Source organism: Bombus terrestris, chromosome 11 (assembly GCF_910591885.1).
Source record: "Bombus terrestris chromosome 11, iyBomTerr1.2, whole genome shotgun sequence".
In the NCBI taxonomy this organism is placed as follows: Eukaryota; Metazoa; Arthropoda; class Insecta; order Hymenoptera; family Apidae; genus Bombus; species Bombus terrestris.
This window is the reverse complement of record NC_063279.1, coordinates 8,593,884-8,616,758: the sequence shown is the minus strand read 5'-3', so window position 1 is coordinate 8,616,758 and position 22,875 is coordinate 8,593,884. Positions and strand designations below refer to the sequence as shown.

Genomic DNA, 22,875 nt, shown 5'->3' with positions numbered 1-22,875 from the left:
TGCTGCCAAAGGTACTCGTAGACATGACTATGGAAACATGGCGCATGCTTGTATATATAGCTGCGCATGCGCAGAATCATCCATGTCACAAAATTCTTCCAACTATACTAATAGTGCGATTCTTTTAAATTTTATCGCAAAAGATGCACGAAAATTTAAACCAGACCTAACTGAATCACCATCAAATAAACACGTTCGAATAAAAATATACACTTAAAGATCAGCCCTAATGCGACGAATGGGCGCTCTGTGCAAATTCGCTCGTTTTCGCAGTCCTAACCTAACCTAAGTTCGCCGGATAAACACGCGAGTGACGTTTGAGATTAGTCAACGCTGACCTTCCGTAACGAGACTCCTTGTTTTGTCGCGAACTTCTCGTCGCACCTTCATCACTGCAATTATGGACAGTTAAAAATCCCCGTGTAAATAACCGAAATCGTATCTTTACGCGTAAATTCTCAGTGTTCCGCAGATCGTTGTACTTTAAAATCGCTCCACAAAATTTAGGCTGGTTTCGATCTACGATTGCCGCTCTTTCGGCTTTCTTCATCGGTCATCATCGCCAAGATAGATAAAGGTATACACAGACATCTTATTGTTTAGTTATCAGCCATGTAAACAACGATACGTAATGTCCTCGCGTATTATTTAATTATTACTTTATCCACGGCTTTAAGGAGCGTTAAGAATAATTTCGTGAGATATTTCCTATATAGGGTGGACCGTAAAACAGCGCAGTTGCGACTGTTTTTTTCAGTATTGGTAAACGAAGGGAGAGAGAGAGAGTGTGTGTGTGTGTGAGAGAGAGAGAGAGAGAGAAAGAGAAAGAGAACAATAATCATGTAGAAACTGTTTTTCTTGGACATGCTTGATTACAAGAGAGAAAATTATTTTCTTTCTTTTAGAGAACTCAAGGTCGTTCGGGATTTTTTGCATCGTAAACATGTTAGTGTTAATATATTGTATAGTCCTTTTTTATAGCTGGATACGGGATTTCCGTAAATACTTGTCTTCTCTAAAAATATGTGTGAAAGCATTTTTAAATTTTGTTTTTCCGCTTTTGTCAGTTCTCTTCTTTTGCTCCAGTACATTTTTAAATTTCTTGTTCAAGGACGGTATTGTGTCACCTTTTATTCCTCACAGAATTTAAATCGCTTTATTAATAAATAGATGATAACATCGTTAAATCGTTACACACATAAATAAGAACGGACCAATTTACTTCAAAATATTTCCGTTTAAGCAAAATAGTTTTTCTTAAACGACAGGAACATTTTCAATTTTCATCTTTTAATCTTTTAGAAGGAATAACAATATATAGTCGTATCGTATTTACCACTTAAAACATTCTAAAAAGCTTTATTATCGTTTAAAGGACAAAAGATTTGTTTCTATCTACAATTTCATGCATCAAAAACAGGTCGAAAGTTTTACATTGCCCTCATTTATTTATACCCTGTCTCAATCGTAATACAAAACTTCCTAAAACCTAACAATATACATTAAAAAAGAAAATAAAACTATTCACTATCCAAAACATTACACTATCCAATTAAACTACAAACTATCCAATTATATTATCGAAAGCTTATCGCATATTAATCCACGACATTCGTATGCTAATCAACATCGATTACCTGGCGTAAAAGTAACAGATGAAACAATATGTAATAACTTTTTAAAGGCTAGTAACTTTTATGAATGGAACAAACAAATTACAACACCTTGCATGAGTCATTTAACGTATAAGTATTAGCGTGACGTAATTTTTCTGATAGAGGAAGTATCTACTCTACGTATGTAGTAAACGAGATCTTAATCAGTTCTGAATAAAACATGTTCTTTTTCATTGAACGCGTGCACATCGAATAAACTTAAATGAATTTCCATTCAATTGTCGACTAAAAGCAGTACAAGAAGAAGCTTTTCCTATGCTAAAAATGAATATTCACATTTACCCTGAAATACGATTAAATTTTCTAGGAGCAGATGGAATGTTTTATAGATTTCTTTATAATCGTCCTTCTATCATAAAATTGTTACCGAAAAGAAGAAGAATAGGGACTATAAGGAGATAAAAAGTAGTGATTCTTTTATTTCTTTATCCTTGATCAGTTGCGAGAGAGTCCATTTACCTTATTAATGAGTAAAAATACAGAACGTTTGTTGCGTAAGTTTAATCATAGGAAAGGAAATAGGATAATGGTCGTAATACATTTGCAAAACATTGCTATTAGCTATTTAAAAATCATAAATGTCGCTAATTGTTAAATAGAGAAAATATGTGATTGACGCATAGATGCTCGTTATTCATCAGTATTCCAAAGTCAATAGATTCCTCTACGTAAAAATTTATTTATTAACATTCTATTAATTTATGATAGAGATCACTTTTCACGAAAGAAAGGAAAACGTGTGAAAGAACACGTGAGATCTTCAATAGAAACGAAAAGTTTATAATCTGATTCTAAAGGAAGGCTACGTTTGAGTAGAAATTTCAGGAATAACAATCAAATTCTTCAAATGTTTCAGGAAAAACATCAATTTCTCAATTTATAAAATTCTTTCACTTTTGGTTTAATTAATACAATAAAATACTGTGTAGTAGCGATACCCTACCTTGATCAGATAATTTATATTGAATAATCCTCACTTTAAAGTATAAAGAATTGAAGTTGAAATTACAATTCAAACTTATCGTTATGGCGTTAGTTGTAATAGAATTTTTCGTGAGCTACGATCCTTGGCACAAGCGTAATTCAATACTACGAAACAAGCAGTTAATTTCCACAAGAAAATCCATTGGTTTCTCAAACGAAAAAGAAGGAATGTCTTTTTACCCATTATTCCCATTTTTCATATAACTACTCGTTTTTATGATAATAATAAGAACTATTCTCAATAGCATCTAGGACTCAGCCCGGACCAAGATGACTACGTCGACCCCTTATTTGTATGCTATTCAAACAGTTCCCGGTAACACCCCTGGTGAGAAGTTCAGATGGATAACGGACTTCATAAAGCAACAGCTAGCCGTGTCCAACGATCTGGAAGATGTAATCGAATCTGAGAAGATCCCCAAACCTCTTATACCTCTGGTACAAATTCACGCAGCCATAATGTTAAACAAGAAAGATCCCAAGAATCAGAGCACTTACGAGGCTATAGCAGAAGCTCTAAAATCTAAAGACGAATTGGTCGTGAAAAAAGCTTTGAAAGCCAACAACTTCTTCAATGGCATCAACGAGACTATCACTAGTATTAAATATTTTTTCCAAAATTTATTTCCGTACGTTTCTTTGAACACTAGAACGCGGATCATCAAAACTTTGGCCTTGCGCTTAGCACCCACGAAATCTATCCTCGCTGAAAAATTCTTCTTATCAATAGAATCGTATTACGGTCTAGAGCAAGCCTCACCTTTGCTATTAGCATGCAGTGAATCTTTTGTATATAACACTATCATAGAGAAGAGGATGGTACTAAGTCGAAGAATGATTAAACTGTTCTTCCGCAAGAATCCAGACTTCGTCGTGCGCTATCTTCAACTGAGCAAGCCGACAACCAGCCCCTGTGCGAGAAAACTTCCTGCGGTGAATATCCATGATTTTACTGACTTTCTGGCGGCATTGGTCAAGACACGACTAGACTCGTTTGTAGAACTATACGAGATGCACGAGAAAAATCCACCAATAATATTTCTGAGCAACAAGAGCGTCGAAGCGTTCTTGAAAAACGGCAAAGAATACCTGGAGCGAAAAACCAAGTTGTACATTGAGATGCTTCCTCTGGAGAAGATCAGCCACGAGTACATGGAGGTTCTATTTCCAAAACTATTCCCGGTTAATATCACAGATTTCAACACTGATAAGATGTTGGAGTATTTGAAATACTATCGAAATGGTGGAAACATGAATCTTTTCTTCAGATCCTATAAACAAGCATATAATATAGATATTTTGACAAATCCGAATAATGTAACTATTAAATTATTGGAAATATTGCATCCCGAGGAACGAATCAGACAGGCGAAGATCAAATTGAAGTTTGAAACTGCAGTATACAAGAATAGCGAAGATATAGTTACCTGGGAGTGTTTTTTAGGTACTGAAGAAGCGTTACTACTGTTCAAGGAAGAAATTTGTAAAACCTCAGCAATGGAACATAGAACGCGTCTAGCTTGTAAAATGATCCATTCTTGCAAGATAAACAACGATGATGTGGCACTGTCAAATGTCTTGATCTATTTCGATAACAAGCACTGTAATGAGCAATCTTGGTTCCTACACGGGGTGTTCAAGACTTTGTTGAAACTCTATGATCTTCCTCAAATAAGTGATGATTGTTGGGCGATATTAATGAAGATGATAGTACGTGCTCATGTGAAAAAGAACTTGTTGGCCTTGAATAGCGTCGGCATGAATATGATAGAAGCTGCCATTCACCATAAAATAAATCAGAATCAACCGTTTCATGAGTTAATTGATATACTGATAGACTTAAAGACTACGAAATACAGAGGCCATTGGAATATTCTTCAGAAGTATCACAACTACGAGAGAATGTGTCTGGAGAATTGCCTAAACATCGTTTCACAAAAATATAATTCAGACCAGGCTCCCTGGAAGGAAGACAGAGTTGGAATCCTCTTCGATCTCTGTTCTTCGATTTATTATTTTAACCAGGTCCACGTGAACAAAACTGGTCCTATAGAACCCATGACGATCAAAGACTATCCGTGGTTGCTGCAAGCGATAGAGGAAATTTTATCTACGACCAAACAGAGTGACATTTATGAAGTTGCAAATTTTCAGAATATGTTCATGAAATATGAAATGGATCTATACGAGCGTTTTTGGCCAACAACCAAAATTATAGTTGAAATAGAAATAAGTGAGGTTTTAAAACTTCTAAAGAGAAACCCGCAAGACATTCTGGATCATTGGAAGGAGTATCTAAACATTTGCAAGGATAATTGGAAGAAAGGGCACACGAAACTCTTCATCAAGACTATACGTTGGTACAAGGAGATTCCAATTAAATTCGCTGAACAGTGTCTTCAAGATTTGACTGAAAAAAAGGAAGAGATCTGTTTAGATATCTTAAGCACTCTCGTTTACGGAGAAACGTTCTCAAAGATCATAGAACCGTTGATCCCAACGAACAACACGCTAGATATTTATCAAACACATGCGAAAACTAATTACAATTTGATTCAACACCTTATACGTGGCATCAAGCTCGCAAATCCACCGGTGCCTCTGACAGTGTTGAACACATTGTGTCAGCGGGACTACTTACCAGTGGCCCTAACTGCTTTGACAAACGTTTGTAGAAGAACGAATACAACGGATGTGGTATGTTTTGCTAGAATGTTATCCACTCAGAGAGCAGCCGTTCGGAAACACGGGATAAGATTGATGCGTATCGTGGCGTCCCGTGATCAATTACTCAAGTTCTTCCAAGAGCAATGGGGCATCGAAAAGAATCAGTCTATCCGTGAAATCATGTTGTCCATAATCGTAAAATTGTTCCAAAAAGAACCAGAACTTTGCACGCGGCTATTGTTCTTTCATATGATCTCCACGTTCACACTGCAAGATGAAAAAGCCTGCCACTTGGTACTTTCAACGATGAATTCGGTTCCCGACGAATACGTTCCCGATTTTACTATACAAACCTTAAACATGATCGACACGCTTGAGAAGCTTGGTCTCCATAAGGATAAGGTTGCGCAGTATACGAGTATCATGTTGAACCACATAGATATAGGTATTTGCAACCTTCTACCCGAAAATTTCATCGAAGACCTCGTTAAAAGATATCTCTTCCATCAAAATCAGGCTATCTCCAGAAGTATAAACAAGTTTGTGGTTACAGTTCTGTTGCTCCCAGCGGGAGACAAATTCAACGATCGATTGAAGATCTTCTCCAATTTGTTTAGACACGCCATCGAGAGTGGTTGGAGCATCTCTGATTCCGAAAATCCCCGTCTTTATCCAACAAACAATGCTCTTCGTAGATTCGTAGATGTCGTCACGTACTCGGCCTCGTGTTCGGAAAATAAGGTACGGTTGGTCGATGAAATATTGTCGGTGTTCATGACCACTCTTCACCCTCTGCTGGACCCCACATCGTACTTGATATTAGTATTTATGAAGGCGCAACTTAGTTCGAAGACACCAATAGAATTCGGATTAAATGTGAGCCAAAAATTGTGTGGTTTGATCAAGATATTCTCGCCGTATTTTATATTTTTCATGACTGATATTTTACGGAATATGCCGCTATCGGATTCGTTCAAGGATTACAATAGAACCCAGATTGATTTAGGGCTAATCGAGGGATTGTTGGAGATCACCACCACCACATCTGCGCTAATGGCAGCGCAACTGATGTACTACATGAGTCCAAATGAGGAGCTGGAGAAACATGACCAGATGTTAATAAAGTTAATGAAATGTAAACTTCCGGCGATCAAGGCTATGGCCTGTGAGATTATTAATAAAATGAGTTTGACAGTTTAGTTAGTTTTAAGATGGATTTATCGAAATAGGTCTAAGAAGGATGGTTAATAGTTCGGTATCGATCGTTGGTTTTCAGTTACTAATCGCGTCTGCAATTGTTGTTAGTGCTGCAATTGTTTATTCGATGGAGTAGAACGAAAGACACACGGTGGATGAACGATTGTGATTTTTGCTATAAATGGTTATTGGGTAGTTGATCGAACGATGGATTTTTATGCTTGTCGATACGAGTTAGAGAACGATGCCGGGCAATTTCAGAGATTCGATAGATCGTTAGACTGCGAAGGCTCTTGTGGAGCGCGCGAGATTTATTTATTTGTCAGATGTATTTTTTATATTGTACATATAGAAATTTTAAACACGCGAAGACGCCCGGAGATATTATTTAAGAATTATAGGAATAGTATTATAGTAGTATAGTATTATAGGAATTTTATCGTGTTATATAGCCTGGAATTTACAGATTTACAAGTTGTTATAAATAAAAAGAATTCAAGACTCTATAATAAATTTCTGTAATTAACGTAATAACAAATTTAGGAACGGAATTTCGTTCAGTTAATATGATAACGATTTAAGGTTTTCATTTGTCATTTCCATTTTCCACCATTTCCACGTAGACCGTAAACAATTCTTCCAAAAAAGCGATATTACTCGCTGTGAGGCGACCGATGACGTTACAGCGAATACGTTAAGGTATTGAATAATGAGACAGATACAATTCATATTAAGCTTTATGTTATAATAATATCGTTGTTCGAAATTGAAAACACTTGCGTCATAATATCAAAGAAAGCTTTTACTCGATTATTAAAATCATACGTGTCGTCGGATCAGAAACTTTCTCGGAAACTGAAGCCGAGCAACGATAACATACATAGAGTTGTTCGGTATGTTGTACCTGACAATATATCTCAAAGGCGTTGGAATCGGTGAGGTCGTCCGCTTTGTAAATAATTACAATATTTTATCAGCTGTTCAACCTCGCATGCGAATAAACTAGCCGCAAGCTGCTACAAATATTATACTTTATATAGTGATGGTTTAGTATTTATATAAGAAAGAACTCTGCAAAGCAGCAAATCTACGTCGTAGCACTTGGTCGTGTGAAAAGTTTAGACGACCTAGCCGTATCTGATTTTACATCGAACAAAATTCTCGATAAACCGCAATTCTCAATCAACCGACAAAGCAGCGCTTATAGAAATGCAGATTACGAGGACTTTGAACGATAAACTGCCAACGAGGGAACATACCCTATACACCGAGAAAGGAATTATCGGAATAATATCGGTCCAACAGTTGCAGAATAATCACCGAACACCCGTAAACGAAATTGCTGGACGACAAATTCCTTGCGATAACAATAGAACAAATGGAAGAAATTTTGCAACTGGGACCAATCGGTGTATTACTCCTACAAGATGCGAAAGATTTCATTCCGATAAGACAATCCACTCGAGAGTAAGAGAAAATGGGAGAAATACGAACGCTTGGAATACAATTTAAATGGAAACCAAACTGCAGGAAGTAATCACGTGTTATTGTTTAGACATTTCCCTTTAGATTTTTTATTTGAAAAATAAATAAATAAAATAACGAATTATGTAAATTATCATGGAAATATAAAACTTTTATATAACTTTAACAAAGTACCACTTACTGTCCATAACTACCTGAAGCTTTTTAGATATGGAGCAATTATCACAAAACGAGGTCCACTTAGTGTTGAAAATACCACAGATAATATTATTCAACAGGAATGACAACTATCTAATTTTATAATCTTTTGGATTTTAGTCGGCTAAGTACAAATTCTCAAATCGTCTTTTTCTTTCTAGAGTCTAGTTTTCGGGAAAAATGAATTTCGAAGGGATTGCATATTTTCAATTTTGGAGATGTTTTCTGCCTTTACAGTAGCAGCTATCGAGTTGCTATTAAGACGAAAACACTTATATGTTTAAACAATGATGGAACTGAAAAGGTTACCTGAAACACACCGCATCTTTTTCCTGAAATTTTTCAATTTACTTCAAAAACTAAAAATCTAAGAGAAAATCTAACCGTAGCACGCGACGGAGGAAAAATTTCTGCTGAGCAAAGCATCGAAGAAATTGGACAAAACACGCGGTCACGGCAATGATGATGACATTTCCCGTTGATCCCGCGTTTCTAAGAGGAATATCATCTCGATTGATCGAACAGTTTCGAAAAGATAGACCAACATACATAAAAATATATTTACTCATCCAACTGAGATTTCTTTCTTTTCTTCTTTTTCCGAAATTGGCATAAAAATAGGGTATACGTGTTTTTGGAACATTTCGTTTCTTTTTGTTTGTGGGTCTTTTTTCGCGTCTCTAACTGAATTCCTTTGTACACGGTATTTCGTGGAAAAAATGCGATTGTACAGTGAAACTGGTGATGTAAAAAAAGAACTTACGCGAGGCGTCGAAACCAGTGACGAAATTTGGACACTGGATGTATGCAGTCGTTCCTGCTGGAGTATTTGGCCAGCAGGACCATCCGTCAAATGTCATCGGACAGTATGGCTCTGAAAGATATAAAAAGCATTTCTCTATGAAGTACACTATTTATGCTGTTTCGGTTAAATGAAACGATTTTTTCGCATTTTTATCTTCAATATCCGTAGCTAGAGAATGTGTGAAACTCGTATTAATATTTAAACGAGGAAAGCATTTCGTCGTTTCGATTTATATCGATAACAATTTGAGACAACGGTTGAGATAAAATACAACGATAAATAATACTTAAAGGTAAATAAATAAAAAACGAATAAAAAATGAAGAGATCAATTGCTTTTAATTAAATCTTTATCAATATGCAATAATTTAATTACAACGTGTTCGTAACTTTGATGTGTACTCTTCGTAATATTTTTTGTATTATTTAAAATCTAAAATAATCTGAGAGAAAGCAACCCAATAGATTTCTCGGAGCGTTCGCAAGAAAACAACGCGTTGTTTATTACATCGGATCTCGTAATAACTCTGTTAAAATCATAAGCTTTGTTATTTGGCCAAAACAATTTAAACATCCATCGTTAACTCGCAGTCGGCTACTTTTATCTCAAGCTCTCCTCGTATAATGGCATACCGTAAACAGAGATGGAAAAAAGAAGGAAAAACAAGGAGGGAAATGAAGAGAATCTCTGTATTTAGAACTCTTCCTCTGGCATGTACAATCGTGTTTCTCGATTTCGCTTCGAGCGAATGCAAATGTTGTGGATAACAGCTATTACGTAGTATCTCCTCCTTTTTCATTCCCCGACTGAATACTATCCGCAGTTAATTGAAACAGTGATATCCAGACGCTTTGGAAATCACCTCAGATACTCTCGGATCACGTAATAGAAGTGAACCTAATTCTTGTCGTAATAAACGCCGTTTCATGAAATAAATTGAACGAATCTTTTTACGGGATTCCGGACACGATGAAAAGTGGCTCGAAAGGTACGTATTCAGCACGTAAAGAGACGTAGGTGAATTTCAAGAATCTCTGCTAGTTGTTGGAATATCTGCATTTCACGTTTGATAGCTTCTACGTCATATCAGGGAATATCAGAAGAAATTGATACGCGTAATAATACGCGCATGTAGAATACGTGATGTGAAAATGTAATGGTAACATCGAACAGAGTTTGAGATTCAGTTTACGTATATTTCGTTGCGAATTTTCCAACCATTTAAATTACTTTAAATTAGCCTTAAAAAATTGTTGTTGAGTTTAATTTATTATATGTTTGTGATTGATAATAATTTGTAGGATAATGTGCCCCTTTTAAAATGTCCCTTGTCTCTACTTTCTTCTACTTCTCCTCCCTTTTCTCTCTTTTCCCCTTTTCCTTTTTCTTTTCGACATACCCATCTTCAATTTTCTTCCCTTCTTTCTTTCGTTCGACGAAAATTTCCATATTCTAACAAAGAAATTCGGAAGACAAAACGTCGACCAGTAAAATACAATATTTAAACAAATCTATAGATCTGTAATGGAGTTTCGAATGTTTACTTTTATCGCCCTGTTCCTGTTCTATTTGCGGTTTAACTTGGCACGCACGTATAAGTATGAATAAAGAGAATCTTCGAAACGTATCGTCAAAAGGATTATATTTAGAAATGTGACGAGTAAATATTCACGTGATTCGTAACAATTTATTCGTGGATGCCGTTTTCATGAATAAATAAAATTCATTAATAAAATATTTATATGTACTTACGTAGCTTTATTTGTAATTTCTCAGAGAATCGTGGAATCATGAACAACGTTTGAAATCCTATCGATCATCCATATCGGCTTCGATCACAACAAACGTACAAAGAAATAGGAAATTTAACGAATTCAATAAAACGGCTAAACGTTAATTCTAGATAACGTATCACGAAGAGAATTAAAAGCGCAATGGTTATTTACGTTTACAAATGGAATTGGAAATTTATTCAATCACGATTTATATTTATTTCGCCCGCGATCATGGATAGTGTCATTTTATTTCAGAGGATTTGAATATTCCAGTAACAGCAAATATAGCCCTGCACATCGATATTTCTTCAAATTGGTTTTAGCTTCAACGTCGATTCGCTCGTTCGTTTTGTATCTAAGTCGTCGACTAAGGACAATAGATAGTTTACTAACTTTCGATACAAATCGAACGTGAATAGAAATGGCGCGAGATCGATCAAGTTTTCCTCTCAACTTATCAGGTTGTTCATATTGTTCATATTGGACAATGACTGCAAAGTGCACCATTACGCCGGAAAATTTTCCTCTCGATTCACAACCTGCTAAAATATCTCGCTGTTTAATTAAATCCAATATCGTAATGTATGATCGAACGTGATATTAATGATCGAACGTGATATTAATGATCGAAGAACGTTAAACGATTAACGAGCTTGAACGCCGATCGACGTTAGCGCGTACATAAATTACGATCGCCGGTGATCGTTTGTCTAACAAAATGTCTAGCCATTTGCAAGGATAATCATCATGACGGTGAATCGTAACAAAATGAATAATATGCGCTTTGGAGATTTCCGCTGTATAATACCGTGCAATTTAAACAAAATGTTACGTATTTGGATCGAAAACGATAAACGTTAATGTTTAACACTTTGACTGCCACGTTGATCGTGTGTGACCTGCCACGGTTTCTCCTGTGATGCCACGGTGGTCATTGATGACCGGAGCGCTTGAACTTCTTACGAATGTAAAAATTTTATGAAAATTGTCAGTTAGGGTATTTTGAATACAACCGATAAATAGAAGATACTTTGAAATAAAAAGTGCCACATTGAACTATCAAACATTTTTATTAGGACATCATATTAGAAAATAATCGTAAATTCTGCTTTATAATAATATATCAGGTATGTAAATATGAAACCGGAATTTTTGTATAGAAAATACACGTTTATTGTATGAAAATGATTAAAAATATTTTATTCGAAGTATTGCCCATCGCTAGCTATACATTTTTCCCACCTGTCTGGCAATTGGTGGATGCCACGCCAAAAAAACTGTCGCTCTTTCGAGGCGAACCAGTCATCGAGCCATTTTCGTACATTTTCGTAAGAAGCGAAGTGCTGGTCAGAAAGTGCGTGTCCCATCGATGCAAATAAATAGTAATCGGACGGAGCCAAGTCTGGTGAGTAAGCCGCGTGCGAAAGTATTTCCCAACTGAACGCTTCGATCGTTTCCTTGATAGGTTTTGCTGTATGCGATGGTGCATTATCATGAAGCAAAATTACTTTGTGTTGCCTTTTTTGATATTCTGGTCGTTTTTCACGCAAAGATTGATTCAAATCGATCGTTTGTTGTCGGTAGCGCTCGGTATTAACGGTTTCGCTAGGTTTTAACAGCTCATAATAGATCACACCCTTCTGATCCACGTTCTTCGTTCCTCGCGTCAAAATTACCACTTCTGAATTTTTTAAACCACTCAAAGTACTGTGATTTATCAAGAGCATGCTCACCGTAAGCTTCGACGAGCATTCGATGCGATTCTGTAGCAGTTTTCTTCAAATGGTAACAAATATCAATGCTGTCCGCAAATCGTAGTTTCCAGGCACAAAATTCGACATGTTCAACGCTATTACAAACTATGCTGTTGTATGAAACTTGTATTGTTCTGAGTCGAAAATGTTTATCAAATGTCAACAAAGACTTTTGCCGTCAATGACTCAGTTTAGTGATAACTACATTATCAGCTAGGACCATCTATAGGCAAATTCCGGTTTCATACTTACAGACCTGATAATTGAAGTTAGAAATATGAACATACTTTACTATTATATATAGAACGAGCAAATACCGTTTACTAATATCTTGTACACGTTTCAACAATATATTCTGCACGTTTTGCTTACGACGAAATAACGAATACGAATGGTTTATGGAAATAAACAAATCCTTGTTATAATATGTCATTGTCAACTGTTACCAAGGCGCCAATAAGATAAACGGTCTATTGAGGAATGTTGTCTTACATCATTAATTTATTATTATTTTGCCATTATATGCTTTGAATAATAAAAATACTCCTGTGGCGTCCTAAGCGAAACGTGTGAGTCGTGGCAGTCAAAGTGTTAAATTATATCCGGACGAATGGAACACTGATACGTAGAATATATATTGCTTAGACGACGTATAGAATCTGGTGTGGAAACGAATGTTATCGGATAACTATGAAAAGGAAAGTGTCTATTACGATTTATCGATCAATTAAACGTTTGAACGAATAGTAAGGATTTTCCGAAGAGAAAAACGACGCGAAAGGAACACGAATTGATCGCAAGAATTCGTTGGACGTACTGTTTAAATATTATTCGAACTTGCATTAGAAAGAAAAAAAAATGGAAAAATTGGTTCCTAAATTTTCCTGCTTATTCGGCATATGACAAAAGGTTGTAAAAATAACTGCAAAGTATTATTTATCGATTATCGTACTTTAGTTTACATGTAACGAAATGGAAAACAGCCTAATCTATGAATAATGCAAATTTGTCGTAGGATAAGATTTTATTTTTTCCTTTGTTATATCGTATCGCGAAAGTAACCTCGAGCTACTTAAACTTATAATAAGACAATTAAATTCGAAAGAAGAAAGGAAGCTTTTAATGGAAAGCTAGTGAAAACCTTGAAAAACGATTACATGTATATAATCAGAATCGATTGAAAATTAACGAGTCATCGCGTTTAATAGGTCGAACAAGCTGAACGTGAGCTGAGATCTAACTTTGAAGTAAACGGAAATAATAATTTTTTTTTTTGCTACACTCAATCAGATCTTCTAAACGATAGCTTCTTTCCTGTGTTCGTTGTATGAAAGAGAAACAGAGAAGAGCTGTTTTTCTTCGAGCTTGAACAAATTTAATCTCTTTCAGAGGGTATAATACTCTGTCATAAAACGACGATAGAAATAAATAAATCGAGAAGTGGGTAATTCGTCGATCTCTTATAACGTATTTACCGTTTTCGTATCATGTAGCCCAATTTAAAATAAGAAATAAATCAATATTGATTATTTTATATATTATTATTAAATACAGTCTCTGCAAAGGAACTACATGTACTATATATTCCGATAAAACGAGTAGCAATCTTACGAAATATAATACTATAAAATCAACTCATTATTATCTCCTCGAGGGAAAATGTCTACTATCGTTCGAGTCATAGAACATTAAACAAAAGGCATTATCTTGCAAAACAATGAATATTTTCCTCTAGACGATAATTTAATGGAAAACTTGTTTACATAGGATAGAATAGTCCATCTCTTTATATAGAATTGACGAAAGTAAAAGTAGATAATTAAGAATAGATAAGCATCGAGGAACAAAGTTATATTTTAGCTGGAAGAAATTGGCAAAGAAGGCAGAAAGTGTAAGAATCGATTTATTTGAAATATCCCATGTTATAGAATATTTTGTAATCCTACGTGAATTTGCCAACAAACGCGTCATTCTACGCATTCTACACACAAGTAATTCAATTACTTAATACTAAAAAGTAAATTCAGTACGAGATTCATCATGCAGCACAGACCAAAGTATTAGGTTGTCCGAAAAGTTTCTTTCGTTTTATAAGGAAATAATAGACGCCCAATGTTTTTTGTTTTATATTAGTTTATCAAATTATGCACGACCCTGATAATAGAAATAGAACGAAATGGATCACACGTAATTCAATAAAATAATATAAAACAGAAATCGTCGTTCATCTATCATCACCTTATAGAACGAAAGAAACTTTTCCGACAATCTAATACTTCAGAAAGTTAAGGATAGAAAGTATATATATATATTTTTTTTTTAAATATCCTGACAACTTGAGAATATATTACAAATGAGAAATTCATTTCAAATATTCCAGATCATATACGGTAATCTATGATGTCGTCCAACTTTTTGACCATGAATAGCGAGAGAAGGAAAAGTATAGTCTGCCTCTCTAACCGTTCGAACCGTATCAAAGTAGAGCAATTATTGGTTTTCAACAAATATAGGAACTGCATTTACTCGAAATTCAAACAGTCGCAGCACGCAAGTATATTGTAGGTTGATAAGCTCCGTGAAATTCAAAGGAAAAGCAAAATGGCCTATTCATCTTTCGACTATGTAACAAGTCGTTAACTCCGAACGCTGGACATGCTTTCGAGCGAAGAACAACGTGACACGCTGGCCAGTATAATACAATATAATGTACACGGGCACGTATCCTTGATTAATGCGAATGTCACCTATTCCACTTGCAACTTACATCGCGCACATGGTTGCATTTTCCTCGAGAAATTGCCGGTCGAAACTCGTAATTAACGTGACTAGGAAGCCGATTACCTCTCGCCATGTGACATAGTTTCCACGTTAAAGAAAATAAAAATAGAGAGCCAGTCTTTGGGGACCGTGTTTCCTTATGGCACGTGGATTTAACGTGCCACGATTTTTCAGCGACGCGGGGTTGAAAAGCAATGGATCGAAAGAGTGTAAAAGAAATTTTTTACATGCTCGCGGATGCAAAAGGTGGCTAAAGTGTTTAGAATTTAATGTGAGTGTAATTTTTCATGTAATTAAATATTCCGATATTCCGATTTCTCGCAGAATTCGTAATTCTGTCGGTACATTTTTCATTTTCTATTCGAACGCGCAGTGTGTTAAAAAATATATTTTCAAATGAATTTTAAGCCGCGCTGATCGATGGAACTCGATTGATTTATAGTACCGACCTTTCTCGTCGGTTCTTTCTCGTACAAAAAAAATTATACAATAAATTCAGTCACTGACACGTACCGCGACGAATACTTGCTTCACCTTGAACAGAAATACGTACAACTCTTTGAATTATTAACGACAGATAGCTGAAACGAAGTCCAATTCTCGTGCTTTCGTTCATTAATGAATTAATAAAATATTGAAATTAATAAAAGTTATTGAAATAATTTGTCGCACTGGCGATGCAAAAATTGTCATTTGAGGATAACATATCGTTTCGTTACAGATTCGAGCCGAAACGTTATTTAAATAAGTTTAAAGCGTTCGTTAAAGAGAGCGAAACACGAAACGTCGTAACGCAGGTTTGTTAAGAAAATCAATATTTATCTAGTTCGTTTTACTTAATATTTTAGTACGCCGGTAACGAAGCCGAGATTCGTTAAATTTAACCACATTATTCATCAAGATTATCTAATTAGGCATCAGAACAAAGAAACGGGGAAAGTTCTATACTTGTTCTCTTTATCTTTCATTTAAGGGCTCTCGATTCTGATTATAAAAGGCTCGCGAGTTCTTATGCATTCTCGGCGACTTTAAATGTACAAAAACGAATAGGAGGCGCATAATATGCAAAAATATTCGAAGAGAGATAGTCGGCTACTAGATTTGGAGGGGGACATTTTTATCTACTCGTTTCTTTAATTATATTCATAGAAATATACAGCTACGTAAGTATCCGGACTTTTATCATTTTCACTAAAATACGATTTCATGATGTGGGTGAGAAAGAAGGAAGTGTCAACGCGTTAACGATATTTCAATAGAGCGAGAAGACGAAAATCTCAGTGAATTTCGAACGATGGCCCCTCGTGTAAGTGGAAACGTCCCATCGTTTCAACGATAAATCTCTTCGGCGACATTGACTCTCACGAGTCTGAAGAATTATTGCCCGAACAGAACTTCGTAATTCGCCAATAGTTCCTTTTATTGCATTTTTTGTCTCGCCGTTCAACGTGATCCGTAACAGAAGGGATTAGTTCGGAAGTAATTTCACGTACGATCAAATCACGCGATGATTTATTCGTTGGTTAAGAAGATTTAAGGCTTAAAACGACACGAAGTTTCAAGCTAACAACAGTATCTTTCTATATCATATGTCTATCATAGATCATATTCTATATGATAATGTCAGTCTTCGATTATTTCTAATTTAACGATCTTAAGTACTTTGTACTTTAAACTATGTTTAAATTAAATGAAAGATGTTATTAATATTATTATTAATATATAATTGATTATTCAGCAGGTGTAACGATAATATCGACATAATAAACGACAAATATCGAATTTAATTAGCCAATTATTTTAGAAACAAACAGTGATTAAATTTAATTTAAATGTTAACTAAATATACGCCAATTATATTTAATCACCGATCACCGATCGAGTTTATTATACAGAAGTAATTAAATTGCTCCGGTGAATTTACGATTGAACCAAATCCTCTGTTTGTTACATTTACAGGAATAACAGGCAGGTAAATTTATGCTCGTCCTTGAACCAATCATTCTGTGCTACAGAACAACAAAACGCATCGTATTGTAATCAGTATTATAAACAGTATATGGAAACGAACAATAGTCCGATAGAGGAAAGAACGGGGAAAAAGTGGAATTTTTATAATTGATATAGGACGACAACAGAAAATTACAAAGTACATATAAATAATAAGAAACTAGAGATAGCAATGGAAATAGCGAAGGTTAGGAAAATATTTTGTAACAACGTAGAAAGCCAACAATATCATTAACTTTCGACCTACGAGATAACATTGTATTTCGACTGGTATTCATGAAGCAATGTTCGATAAACTTTAATTGATTCATGAAACAGGAGGAAACTGTATGTTGATAATTTTGATTTATAGCGCATTATTATCGTCGACCTACAAAATCTAGAATAGCCGATTATACAAGGTGCTATCGAAAGTTATCTAGAAGCGACAAAGGTAAAAAAAGGATATAGAATAAAATTTGTTCGTACGAAGCTTAGCTTCCGGAAAATTTAAATTTGAAAATTTACTAAGTATACTTAAACTGAACTAATTATCTATTTGTAAACGTATTTATAAACAATACAACGTTATTCTAGATAACAGAGCGAAACTAAGCAAAAAACGTAGAATACAATAATTACGTTTGAGGCTTTACTTTTAAGAAAATAGTAATATAGTAATTAATAGTACTAATAGTACTAATCCTTTCAAACTAAATATATAACTATAGTGATTAATCCTTTCAAAAAAAAAAAAAAAATGTTATTCTATATTTTTTTTCTCATCTTTCGTAAATATCACCTCGTGCTCGCTTGCGCATAACTTTTGAGCGCGCTCTGTATATTATTTACATGTAGCAATTTCAATTTTTTATTTCATCCGTAATTTATTATTATTATATCATTAAATATAATAGATTTATTATTTTGTATCGTTTATGTTCGTGTTCATGTTCATGTTCATGTTCATATTATGTCGTGTCGTGTCCTATGTTGTTGTTGTTGTTTCACTTCAAGATTAATTAATGTTAATTAGCAACAGCCAACGTACGAAATGTGTATGTACACATTTATTATATAATTATGTAATTATATTTATCTTTAAACAATACAGTAACGTATTGTATAATATGCATACAAATAATACAGTCAATTTTATTCTTTTTATGATAATATTCGTATTAATAACAAAGTTCTAAACTTAGCTTCCTATTTCTCGCTACTTATTCTGTTTCCATTATTCTTTTCACATTATTCTTCCTGTTTTTATGCTCCGTGTTTATTCTATAAAAACACACAAAATCCCGTAATTCCCTGTGTATTAATGGCCATGTACTGGCATACTTTATTCCCTCTAAATTTTTGTATTGCTACATCGTGAAATATATTTATCAATGCCCCTGTGTTTTTATTTAGTGCAACAAAATTTCGCCAGACATCGGTGAGCACGAAGTTTAACATAATTTACCATGTACACCATGTGTTTATTACGATATAGCGACTTAATATGTATCGTGGTTGCGATAAACTTTTTAAACGACAACACTTTACAGTAATTACACTAAACTATACATCCATCGTTTCGATATCATCCTTTTTACAAATTGATTAACAATGCAACTCGTCAAATTTCGTCATCTCATATAGCACACAGTTTTTAATAACAGGTCAATAATTTTTCATTTTTGGTTTATTAACTAAAACATACCTTCATCACAGCCCGATAATTGTCATAAAGGCCACCTGCGATATTCAGAAATATTTTTCTTCCAGCTTATAATACACGCTGCGTTATTGCAGTTATGTAATTGCGTGTATATATCACCTAGTTTGTATATTAACAGCAATGTACACATCGGGTGCTTCGTTTTCAAGGAAATCGACTTTGGACATTTGACGAGTATACTTTAGCTTGGTAAATCGAGACTGAAGAAGAGTAAATAATCGATCGGGCTTTAAACTACATTTGAATAGAAGCGAAGCACGTGGAATACAATTTTTCCATAAGATGCTTCATTTTCGAGAAAAATACATTTTTAAATATATTGCGCGTAAAAGGTTTAACGTTTATAAATCGTACAATAAAATTATACAACGCATTTTCACGATGTAACGCCGTACACGTCTTTAAGTTTAATTAATTAATTACCTGATCGGTTGAAATACAGATTAACTGTTTTCATGATACCTAACAATCTTTTACGTTTTCGTACTTACCGCGTTAAAAATTCGAAAAAGAAAATAAAGTTTACGATACAGTTCACAATATCTCGAATAATATTTCGCAACTTGGGTTACACGGGGCACGGATAACCGACACTTCACTGTACTCACGAATTTCCAAACTCGATTTTCTCAGAAACCAAACGTCATATGAAAAAATGTTATTCTACGTCTTTGACTTATTTTTTCACGTAGAACCAAATGCTGTTCGGTTGTACTACGATTACCGTCACACTCTATTGCTATTTGCGTATCATATTTTGTACAGTTACCACGATACTATTGGGTTGGCAACTAGATGATTGCGGATTTTGTTATTAGGTGGTATTGACAAAATCTGCAATTACTTAGTTGCCAAGCCAATATTTTAAAACCTTCGCGTTATTCAAGATAATAAATATTATTTTGACTTTACGCGATAACTTGCTCGATAAAAACGACAATATATTTGCATAGTATAATTCATAATGCATATAGTTGACAGTAATTACAAGGTTACTTACAGCACAAGGTTACTGACTACGATGTTCCATATTATGATTCATAGTTTATTCTTACTTGCTAATACGAGAGAGCAAAAATTGTAGCTGATACGATAAATTATCCGATAATTATGACAAAACAGCTACATAATTTTCTGTAGTAAAGAAATAGTTGGAACCATTCTAGAAATTCTATCTACAACACTGGCGTATCCGCCAAAATCGTGTTGCGAGATATTCAAGGTTGAAAATAGTTTTTTTTTTTTTTTTTTGTTTATAGAATCGAGAAATTTATAAAAAGAATTGTAAATTCGATATTAAGCAAACTTTAGAAAATGACATTGAAAAAGAACGACTATTTTACTTTCAGTAAAAAGTGACAAAGCTTTGGAAAAGTGATTTTGGGTGGCTTTCGATTCAGCAGTCGTTTGAAGTTTGAATAAATCCAACAGCCAGCTTGTACGAGACATTATGATAGACAGTAAGTCCATATAATTCTGTTTCAGTCAAAAATGAACGGGATAAAATTATTTCGCGAATATTACCCAGATAGAAACCAAAAGAGCGTCGAAAAAGAAGGAACACTCGGACGTGTTAAATGGAACGAAAATTAAAAAGAAAGAAAGAAGAACGAGCGTTAAAGCAAGCTAAAAACAGAGAAAATCAACCAGTAGAGACGAAACAAAGGTTAAGAGAAGAAGGAAAGTTGCGAAAGAGTCGAAAAATTTAGAGGAAAGCGACGAAGAAAAAAAGAAGAATATTTCTGTTCCTTCTCCGAGGGAGCATTCGATGAATGTGTATCGCATGTTTAAAATGGGCACATGAAAGAACGCTCTAGTGGCAGCAGGTTTGCTATTGATTAATCTGTTCAACAAATTTTAATTTCTCTTCTTCTTTTTTTTAATTTTACGATCCTCGATACATGACTATTGTAAACTTTTGGAAACTGAACACGAAACTGCAAACGTTCGTTCTCAGTTCGCTTCTATAGACTGTAGTTTTCGAGCAAATCAATCTTGAAAAAAATTGCAAATTTTCAACTTTGGAGATGTTTTGTGCTTTTATTGTACAATACTCGGCAACAATGGCATTCAATGTCGGCGAGTAACAGCCGCGCGGGTTTAGCGGTTTTGTTACACCGAACGGCAGGCAACCTCCGACACTGAGATTATTGAGAGTACCATTACCGTCGCTGTTTGTGTTTGCCAAATTTGTTCCCTTTTATGTTTGATACGAAACGTGGTTTTCTAATTTTTCCCGATGCTTTTCATAATAGAAATATCTGTCCTGTCACTTGCTATGCTTAGATACTCTTCTAGATCGTTAGTATTCTAAATAAATTGAAAAACGTGAGCAAAAAGTGGCGTGTCCTTGGATACTTGTTTCACTTTGATCATTATTTAAATATATTTAAATATTCGTTTGGATAGTAGCATCGTCGGTGGCTGCTACTGTAAGAGCACAAAACGTTGCTTTTGCAAAGTTGAGAATCTGCAGTTTTTGTCAAAACTTATTTTTTCTTTTCAAAGCTTATTTTTTCGAAAACTCGGTTCTAGAAAGAACGGTTCATAAATTCATACTTGGCCAAAAAAAGTATAGAATTATCTACCGTAATTTGCAAAATTATTTCCCTGTTGATTACGGTATTTTTACGAATTAACGAGCCTCATTTGCAGTAAACGTTCGTAATTACCCGAAATACTTTGGAGTTGCGGTCAGCAAGGATTTTGTTAAGATCGTGCAAAATTTTTGTGTTTTTCTCATCCTGTTTGATTTTGTTCGTGGAAGAGAAATGCTTAACAAGTAAACATCGTTTGACGAGCATACACGTCAAACAAGAACTTTATTACGGTGCGTTTGACGTGTATACTCGTCGTCGCTTGTATTTATTTACGCACTCCACGACCTAATTCTATGAGAGATTTCTTTGAACGTTGTCGGAGTTGTTGTTGATATAAAAATTCACTCTTTCTCGTTTTTTCTTTTCCTTAAACCCTCCACCGGCAATATAGATTTTTACCAACGCTGTCGGTATTATGAGTTTTCCCGTCCTTGACCTGATTTCTTATTGTTTTGGGCTTTAAAAAAATCTAAAAGAATCCCAAGCTACTCGCTATAATTTTCTATATAGGTGATACTTTAGCCAAATGTCTAAACGTTTTTCCAATGAAATGGGAATTTGCTCGAAGGTACGCTGTTTCGTGTCAAACAAATATTACAAAAAGTTGTCGTAGGATTTCACTCATAGGATTATGATCTTTCGAAAAAATACGAAGAAATTTGTCGGCGCTTAAGAAAGCGTAATTATTCTTTGGCCTATATTTGTGAGATTTTCGAGTGGATTATTTATTATTGGAAAATGATACCTCCGAGAAAGAAAAGCTCCATATTTCACACTTACTGACCTATATATATATTAGGTCATCCCATAAGTTCGTGCCGACCTTTGTGTATACATTTCATATTTTAAAGAAAAACAAGAGAACTTTTATCGAGACGGAATAATAAAAAATGGGAAGAAGTTGTAGAACGAGAGGGGGATTACATTTTTTCATGAAACCGAAAGGTATGTGAACAATCTTAACATATATAACCGCTCGAAAGACGGCACGAACTTATGGGATGACCTAATACTATGCCATCACTATTAAGTTATTACTATTATTAAGTATATTAGGATTAAGAATATTATATTAAAAGATAGCTACGTATACTAAAGTAAAAATAATTATGCATGTAAAAAACGCTTAACAGAAAAACGACGCGAGTGGAAATATAGGTCACTGAAGAACACTGCTCATCTTACTCGTGGTATTCAGAACTGAATCGAGCGAAGTAAAGATTTTTAGGCGCGGGAAC

At 34.7% G+C, this 22,875-nt stretch overlaps 2 protein-coding genes across 16 annotated transcripts in view; one reads left to right on the top strand and one right to left on the bottom strand.

The window, feature by feature from the left end:
• Nucleotides 1–22,875, bottom strand: part of LOC100645019 (calcitonin gene-related peptide type 1 receptor) — a 164,222-nt gene that overhangs the window by 45,143 nt on the left and 96,204 nt on the right. For 11 of the 15 annotated variants that reach the window (XM_048410145.1, XM_048410146.1, XM_048410147.1 and 8 more), the window contains one exon: nucleotides 8,971–9,081. The exons of 2 other annotated variants lie outside the window; for them this stretch is intronic. In XM_048410145.1, coding sequence (XP_048266102.1) covers nucleotides 8,971–9,081 — 111 coding nt within the window. Of the gene's footprint in view, nucleotides 1–8,970; nucleotides 9,082–10,764; nucleotides 10,870–19,528; nucleotides 19,807–22,875 lie in introns of those variants that run through there. 2 more of the 15 variants (XM_048410150.1, XM_012313769.3) reach the window with 2 other exon arrangements.
• On the top strand, nucleotides 90–8,175 carry LOC100645258. Its single transcript, XM_012313764.3, has 2 exons — nucleotides 90–577; nucleotides 2,906–8,175. Exon 2 carries the CDS (start codon nucleotides 2,931–2,933, stop codon nucleotides 6,525–6,527), a length of 3,597 nt encoding a protein of 1,198 aa, XP_012169154.3. The 5' UTR covers nucleotides 90–577; nucleotides 2,906–2,930; the 3' UTR covers nucleotides 6,528–8,175.